Source organism: Acanthisitta chloris, unplaced genomic scaffold (genome assembly GCF_000695815.1).
Source record: "Acanthisitta chloris isolate BGI_N310 unplaced genomic scaffold, ASM69581v1 scaffold12337, whole genome shotgun sequence".
Lineage (NCBI taxonomy): Eukaryota > Metazoa > Chordata > Aves > Passeriformes > Acanthisittidae > Acanthisitta > Acanthisitta chloris.
The window spans coordinates 9,198-17,761 of NW_008682118.1; the positions used below are offsets into that span (position 1 = coordinate 9,198).

The 8,564-nt window shown below is 47.6% G+C and overlaps 1 protein-coding gene across 1 annotated transcript; it reads right to left on the reverse strand.

Annotated features, from left to right (window-relative positions):
- Positions 1-3,319: 3,319 nt before the first annotated feature.
- Positions 3,320-7,979, reverse strand: TNFRSF18 (tumor necrosis factor receptor superfamily, member 18). The gene is made up of 6 exons (XM_009078385.1): positions 7,805-7,979; positions 5,992-6,126; positions 5,367-5,454; positions 5,150-5,232; positions 4,297-4,437; positions 3,320-3,465 (listed from the first exon to the last, which is right to left on the reverse strand). The coding sequence occupies exons 1-6, from the start codon at positions 7,977-7,979 to the stop codon at positions 3,320-3,322; spliced, it is 768 nt and encodes a 255-aa protein (XP_009076633.1).
- Between the last annotated feature and the right edge of the window lie 585 nt (positions 7,980-8,564).

Here is an 8,564-nt window from a genome sequence, read left to right on the forward strand (position 1 = left end):
TGTGGGATGACATTACAACTCCATAGAATCACAGAATCACAGGATGGTTTGACTTGGAAGGACCTTCAAGATCATCTCATTCCCCTCCTACCATGGGCAGGGACATCTTCCCCTAGCCCAGGTTGCCCAGAGCTCCATCCAACCTCCCTAAGGACAAGCTCTGCTGTAGGAAGATGTACTTATTCCCACATTCCCATTCTGTCCTGGCTAGGAACCCACCTGGAGCTCTGGAGCAAGGTGCCCTCTCCCTCCCTGAGAGCCCAGAGGGATGTTCAGCTTCCCCCTGTGAGTTTCATCAAAATTTCCCACAGTTAAATGAACTTAATGTGGCTTTTTTCCCCCCTCAGCAACAGAACAAACCTCTGGCTCAGCCCTACACACCAAAGAGTCCTCGAGTTTGTCTGTCAGCACAGAAATTAATGAAGTTTGGAGAGGAAAAAGAACAGTTGCTGAGGAGTTTGCCAAGAAAAATGTGTGTAACTTAGGTGCCCTCTGTTGGCATCTGCAAAGCTGATTTTCCTCTTCAAGTTCTCTGAGAAAAAGAAAAAGAGGAAAATGTGTTGTTGGATTTTTATTCTTAGCACAAACAAAGTGCCCAAAAGTCTGTCATGTTGCCAAAAACTCTACCAAACACATAGATTGCAGCTCAGAGGGACTTGAAAGCAAAGTCAGTGTTGCTTCAGGAAAAAGTGTAATTAAAGTTGTTTTAAAAAGGGAGTAGAAATCTCCTGGGCTTGTTCCCTGATTAAATATCCTTCCTATGTGTGTTATGGACAGGATACAGCACGTGGTGAGGAAGGGAGGAAAGGGATGAGTTTCACTCCAGGGAAAAGGAACAGTGTGACCAGTAGGATCAGTGCAGTGATTGTCCCCTCAACTGGGCACTGGGGACACCTCCAATCTGGGGGAAGATCTGGCACTGGAGGATCTGGTTTAGGGCTTAGGAGTTCCAGCAGTGACAGGTTAATGGTTAGACTTGATGATCTTCGAGGTCTCCTCCAACCTTGATGATTATCTGATTCTAAGTTACACCAGGGGAGGTTTAGGTTGGATATTAGGGGACATTTCTCCACAGGAAGGTGCAAAAGACATGTGGATGTGACACCTGGGGACATGGTTTAGTGGTGACCACAGTGGTGGTGTTAGTGGTTGGACTTGATGATCTTAGAGGACTTTTCCAACCCAAAAAATCCCCCAATCCTATATATATAATATTTACACTATTTACTCATGCCAACAACATTAACGAAACTGTGTCTTGCTACATTTGCTTGATCACTTACCCTTTAGGATATTTTCCAGGCCTATTTTATATTCTCTTTTGCAAAGAGCTTCAAGAAAACTATAAGGTTAGAGACATTGGTCAATGAATTGAGAGAGAAGCTTTTTTACCCTCCAGAGATCAACCTGAAGTTTCAATCAGAACTTTAAAACTCCCCTAAGCTCTGAGATCTGACCTAAAAACTCAGCCCTGATGTGATTGAAATACCAGAGCAATGGCACAGTGATAAAGTAAAGGTATTGTTGTCTCTGCTGGAAACTTGGTTAAGGTTAAGTTGTGTCTCTTCCAGGCTCTCAGCTCTGAGCCAAGAGCTTTCATTTCCTTTGATGAGAGAAGCAGCTCTTACTGAAATTCTCCACTGATTCACACTTTGGGGTTTTCCCTCTGAGCTGCAGCTTGCAAAGGCAGGAAATCAGTTGCTTTTCCCATCACCCAACCAGGTGGTTAGAGCCTAGCAGAAAGTGGAACTGCTCGAGGGAGCCCAGAAAAAAGCAAAGGCCACGGGACAAGTTTCCAGGCTAATCAACCTCTGCTCAAGGAGTTTCAGTATGAACTGACACCAACGCAGCACCCACACAAGGCTTGGTCATCTCCCCAGGAGCCTTCCCCAAGCCACTCCAGTCCTCTGGATGCCAAAAGCTGCAGCTTTTTGGCATCTAATGTTGCTGTTTCTTGGCTGGAAATATTTGGCAGCACCAGTTTCCCTGCTGGGTTGATGGGGGGAGAAAGGAGAGGGAAGAGAAGAGAAGAGAAGAGAAGAGAAGAGAAGAGAAGAGAAGAGAAGAGAAGAGAAGAGAAGAGAAGAGAAGAGAAGAGAAGAGAAGAGACAATAAAAAAAATAAAAAGGAAAATTAAAAAAGGAAAAATTAAAGGAAAAATAAGAGAAAGGAAAAGGAAAAAACAAAAAGGAAAAGGAACAAGAAAACCCCTAAGGAACAAACACTACTTTGCAATTTATTAATCACATAAGCACTTGGTTGTATTTTAAAGTTTATTTTCCCTTCTTAAAAGGTCTCAATGAGAAATCTGCTTAAAAACATGAAAATTCCTAGAAGATCCACACAGAGCTGAGAGTAACCATGGCCAATGCACAGAGTTAGCCAGATAGGCTCAGTCTCCTGCTCACCTTAGCTCAGGGAAAGGAAAAGAAAAAGGGAAAGTAAAAAAAAAAAAAGAAAAAGTAAAAGGAAATTTGCCTTGAAATCCAGGATTTTCCTCCAGAACCGGAGGCATGTTAGAGCTCTAGGGACCTTAGGGAGCACCAGCATTAAAGTCAAACAGTTTCAGTAGGGAACATCTGATGACTGAGCAATCCTGGTACAGGTAAAGAACCTGCTCTGGTTCTTTTTCCTCTGGGACAAATGCTAAACCAGCAATCTTGAGTTTTTCCCTGTTTTCCACTGCCTTCCTCCTCTAGAAAGCAGGAGAGAGGAGAGCATTAAACCCAATGTCTTTCCACTACATGATCCTCATTTGAACCATCCATAACTCTCCCTTTGGAATCCAGTGGTCAGTTCCCAAGGATTGCTGAGGGATGGAAGGGAAGGAGGATAAGAATTACTCCCTTTGTTCCCTAGTTTCCCTGGAGGGGATGAGGGGATCAAATGCTGTGAGCATGGCACAGCCTCCCCCAGGCACCTCTGGGCACTGAGTCTGTCCTGAGCAGCTCCTGCTGGGATGGGCCAGGAGAGGATGGAATGGGTTGAGTACCTCAGAGGGTTGAAAAGGGCTTAGGGAAGAGAAGTAGATACAGCTACTATTCCTTATCCATGTGCCTTATTCCCTTAATATGAGCATCAGGACTCGTCCTGGAGGTAGGGATAGCCTGGGAAAAGCTGTGAGTGCCTTCAGGAATAAATGCCAGCCTGAATCAGCAGCTTTTTGTCTCTAAATACCAGGTTTGGTGAGAGGTAACGAAGCCAAACTCTCTCCAAACCAACTCCTCATTGCTATCTACATACACCTCATCCCCTTCCTTCTGTTTTCCTTGGAAAGCTCAGCTCCCCATGCTCCCAGCACCCTGCAGGTTAGCTGAGCTCATTGTAGATTCTGAGAGAGAATATAGCAAAGTGTTCCTTCTGCTGTTTTGTCTCCATGTTCCTCTTCTGGAAACGGGCAGGTCTCCTCTCCTTGGTCCGAGGGTTGTGGAGCCACTGGCAGCCTAGGGAAGTTATGTTCCACATCTGTAGTGAGAACAAGCAAAAGCACTGCACATACAAGAGGTCTTCAGACACATCTGTTAGCTGTTCAGCACTTCTCCAACACAGCCCACAATCCCAGACTGGTTTGGATTGGAAAGAACATTGAAGATCATCTAGTTCCAACCCTCTGGATAGGCAGCCCAGGGTGCTCCAAGCCCCATCCAACCTGGCCTGGAACACTCCCAGGGATGGAGCAGCCACAGCTTCTCTGGGCAACCTGTGCCAGTGCCTCAGCACCTCACAGGGAAGAATTCCTTCCCTATATCCAATCTAACCCAATCTCTGGCAGTGTGAATCCATTTCCCCTTGTCCAGTCACTCCAGGCCCTTGGAAAATCCATCTTTCCTTTAGCTCCTTCAGGCATTGAAGGCCACAATTATGTCACCCCAAATCTTCTCTTCTCCATGCTGAACAATCCCACTGTATGTCTGACCTGTTTGGGGCTTTTTTTCCCCATAAAGTCTCTGTTATTTGGTGGAAGTTTAGCCAGGAAAAAATCCACCAAACCCAACACCAGCATCCTGCTAAAATCCTGCCCTCTAAAATCCAGCACCTTCTCACCTCCATCTCAAGGTCAGGCAAGAATAGAGGTTGGAAGAGGCTGATCTAAGCCCTGTCAGGGGGTTGGACTAGATGATCTCCAGATGTCTCTTCCAACCCCAACTATTCTGTGCTGCATCTGAGTGAAACTAAGTGACCTACCCAAACCCACAGAGTAAATCCATAGTTAGTATTGAGTCAGCTTCATTTCTGCCCTTCAGCCTCACTGTTCCTCCCTGAGGAGCCCCAAGGAGCCCACCCAGGTGTCCTTACCGTCAGCTGTGTAGAGTTTGTCCTTCTTCATGGCCCAGATGCAGAAGTGCAGGAGGAAGGTGAGCAGGATGAGCACAAACACAGCCACAGCTGTGAGGATGGCCAGGATGGAGGTGTACACAGAGTCCTGAGCCACAGGAGCTGGAACACACACAGGGACTGGGAGTGAGACACTGGGGACTGGGAGTGGGGGGAAAGGAGGGAGAGAAAGGGGAGAGGGAAAGGGAAAGGGAAAGGGAAAGGGAAAAGGAGAGGGAAAAGGAAAGGGAAAAGCAAATGCAAAGGGAAAGGCAAAGGAAAAGGGAGAGGGAAAGGGAAAGGCAAAGGGAGAGAGAAAGGGAAAGGGAGAGGCAAAGAGAAGGGAAAGGGAAAACAAAAAGCAAAGGAAAAAGAAAAGGCAAAGGCAAAGGCAAAGGCAAAGGCAAAGGCAAAGGCAAAGGCAAAGGCAAAGGCAAAGGCAAAGGCAAAGGCAAAGGCAAAGGCAAAGGCAAAGGCAAAGGCAAAGGCAAAGGCAAAGGCAAAGGCAAAGGCAAAGGCAAAGGCAAAGGCAAAGGCAAAGGCAAAGGCAAAGGCAAAGGCAAAGGCAAAGGCAAAGGCAAAGGCAAAGGCAAAGGCAAAGGCAAAGGCAAAGGCAAAGGCAAAGGCAAAGGCAAAGGCAAAGGCAAAGGCAAAGGCAAAGGCAAAAGCAAAGAAAAAGAAAAAGAAGAAAAAAATAAAAAGGAAAAGAAAAGGAAACAGAAACAGACACAAACTTGCATGGCAGCAGCTCTGGAGGGTAACTAGGCACCAGCTGAGGAAGCAGAGAGAGAAGCTCCAGGCTGGAAGGGATCAGTCCTGGCCAGCAGGTACCTACCTCTCTCTCTAGCAGGGAAGCTGCACACTGAGTTGTGAGTGCTGTTGCCTTTCTTCACTGTTATGAACCCAAAACTCTCACAACTGGAAGGAGAACAAGAGGCACATTGAGAATGTCCCTGCTCTCCCTTCATCCCCCTCTTTTCCTCCTTTCCTCTCTCTTCCCACAGCTGGTTTCCTTTCATCCCTCATACAGCAGTGCAGCAACAAACACATACTCAGTCCAGTTCCAACAGCAGCCATTCTTCACACTGGAATAGGTTCCTGTCTCACAGGGTTTACACTTGAATGTGAAATCTATTTCACCTACAAGCAAAGAGAATGGGAATCATTAGTGCTCAGTGCCCCTGCTGAAGGTTGGAGATGATACAACAGATCAGAACATGATGTATTCCCTCTACTCTTTGTGTTATGAATCAGCCCCTGGAGAAACCCATCAGCAGTTCTTGCCACCTTGGCATTTTGGGAGGTTTCTGGGTAGCCCCACAGAAAGGCCAACAGGCTCCTGCTGCCTCTTCTAGCAGCTTTGACAGCAAAGTCATACTGAAATTCTGAGCAGGCAAGTGAAAGTCTCACATTTAAGGGAAGAGCTCTAAACAGGGAAGCAAAGAGGTTAGTCACAGAGCCCAGGACATAAATGCCATTTCTCTCCAGCAGTTAAACTTCATGGTTGGACTTGATGAGCTTGGAGGTCTCCTCCAACCTGGATGACTCTATTCTCTGACCTTGCCCAAAGCAGGTAGTGCTGAGTGAAGGAAATGGGAGGTGAAGTGAGGAGCTAAGGCTCAAGCAGACACTTCTCTCGAGCTCTGGCCCCAGAGGCATGTGTGTTTGGGTAGTTACCGATCTTGACCAGCTCCTCCCCCTCGGCACACTCTGGCAGCTTCTTGCAGTAGAGACAGTGTTGATCAGCACAGCTGTAGCCCTGCAGGCACTTGCACTTGTGGTCCTCAGAGTCAAGACATGTGCTGTTGTTTCCTGGCCAAGAGAAAAGACTGAGATTTGCCTTTTGCCAGCAATTCACCTTCCCATGTGGCTGATAAAGGGGAAATAATTCCTTACTGGCATAAATGGGTACCAGAAAGGTGTCACTCCCATCACATGGGTAATGGTTAGAGCATCCAAAATCTGTACCACTCACATTTTCACACCTAAGCACTGTGTGATTTAGCACTGTAACACTTTCACCTGCAATCTCAGGGAGGATGTGGCAGACAGAAGGAAGGAGCAGGTTTGCTTTACTACAGTGGAATTTAGACAGTGTGGGGTAAGGAAGACACTGGCAGCACCCCAAGGAAGCACCACACACTTCCCAACCAGCACATAGCTCTCAGGACACTGCCAGAGCTCTCCTCAGTTGGGTTAGAGGAGAGATGACCAAAACATCCTTTGCCCAGTGGAGCTGGAGCTCCTTTTCCTGCCTTTCCTACCTGCAGCTGCTTCCTACACTCTGTTGGCAGAAGTGGGGCTAAATCTAAGCCATTAAACCAGCACCTTTCCCACCCTCTGTTCTACTATTTCTACAAGAGTCCTGTTGAGAGCTTTGCTTGCATTCAGAAATACCATCCCTAATTCTGAGAGGCTCCTTGGAAGCAAAGGACAGATCACATATCCTGATCCCATCAGTAAACAACATCAAGTAGTCCTTGAGGCTGTTAAAAAGTTCTGTTCAACCCTGAGGCTGTACAACCTTAAAGAACAAAACCTAGAGAGGGAAATGCTGCCTGGTTCAAGAGTGTGCTTAAAAACCCACGGAGACTAGCAAAGATCAAACCAAGATTATCTGCTGAGATGAGTGATGTACAGGGTGACCAGAAAACTGCCCACGTCTTCCTCTGCCAAGTGTCCTCCTCTCAGTGGCCTTCAGAGCTGTCTGCAAACAGCTTGGGGATGTTTCTGGCTGAAAATCCCCCATTGGGAAGCTCTGGCTGCCACAATGGGCAGCAGTAAATGAGGAAGAATGGAATGATTGCTCCTGGAACCACGGAAGAGGCTGTGAGAATCACCTGATCTGTCCTTCAGTCTAACAGGGACAGAAATGTCAGCCAGTCAGTCCTGCCTGTTCCATGCTTTAATATGACATAAAATTACAGGCAAGTTACAGAGACTCACTGAATGGTCAAAGATTATCTATTTCCATCCCTGCCATGGGCTGGAACACCTCCCACCAACCCAGGTTGCTCCAAGCCCCATCCAACCTGGCCTGGAACACTCCCAGGGATGGAGCAGCCACAGCTTCTCTGGGCAATCTGTGCCAGTGTCTCACCACCCTCCCAGGGAACAATCTCTTCCCATTATCCAATCTAAACCTTCCCTCTAAATCCATCCCATCCACCACCATCCTAAGACAGCTGAGGATACAGGTTGGAACAGACTGTTAGAACTAATGATCACTTGAGACCTCCTTGTCTGTGCATTCACTTGTGGGATGAATGTTGTTCCCTCAGGTCCTGTCACTGCTCACCAGAGACCAATGCCACCCCTCCCAAGGATCTGAGCCACATTCTGGATTCAGGGAGCCAGAGGGAAACCCTTGGCATTTTTCTTCACACATACATTACTCAAGGTCCATTTTCCCACACAAACCTGTCGCCCACACTTTGACATAAACCCCTCCTGACCAACACAACAAGACACACACACCTCATGCCCTTACCTGCGACTGAGCTGCATTTGGGGCAGGATTTCTTGCCATCCTTGGTGCTGACTCTCTGCTCACCATCCCTGCACAGTTGGCCCACACTTTGCTGTGTCCAGGAGCACAGGCACAGCACCAGCATCAGGCACACCTGGGGCTTGGGATACCCAACTCTCTTCATCTGGCCACTCATGCCTGGAGAGATACAACCCCAAACCACACCAGGATGGGCTGCTGACAGCACTTCCCTGCCCAAGAGCTCTGTTCTGTGCCCCTGAGGGAAGGTGCTGGGCTTTTTGTGGCTGTACTCTTCCTGCTTGGTGAGGGGCGGAGAAAGGGGGTGACTCTACGTCATCTTAAACCAGCAGAGCTGAGGAACCACACACCAGTGGCTCCAGAAAGGGAAGCAGCAGGTGAAGAGCAAGATGTGGCATCAGGGAATGTGATTTTTCAAAGGGGTTTGCAAGTGGATGGACAATGAGAATGAAAGGAAATGAATTTAGTGTGTGAATTGAGAGCACTCAGAGTATTTTATTCATAGAATCAAAGAATGGGTTGGGTTGGGAGGACCTTAAAGATCATTTTATTCCATCCCCAGGGACACCTTCCACCAGCTCAGGTTGTTCCAAGCCACATCCAACCTGGCCTGGAACACTCCCAGGGATGGAGCAGCCACAGCTTCTCTGGGCAATCTGTGCCAGTGTCTCACCACCCTCCCAGGGAGGAATTTCTTCCCAATATCCAATCCAAGTATCCTCTCTGTCAGGTTGAAGCCATT

What these genes read in the sequence shown, in the direction of transcription:
- TNFRSF18 (XM_009078385.1), bottom strand. Translation starts at nt 7,979, where the DNA reads ATGAGTGGCCAGATGAAGAGAGTTGGGTATCCCAAGCCCCAGGTGTGC. An exon ending in TGCTGTTGGAACTGGACTGA is followed by an intron (nt 5,233 to 5,366) that starts GTATGTGTTTGT and finishes TTCTCCTTCCAG; the next exon opens with TTGTGAGAGTTTTGGGTTCA. An exon ending in CTTCCCTGCTAGAGAGAGAG is followed by an intron (nt 4,438 to 5,149) that starts GTAGGTACCTGC and finishes TGTGTGTTCCAG; the next exon opens with CTCCTGTGGCTCAGGACTCT.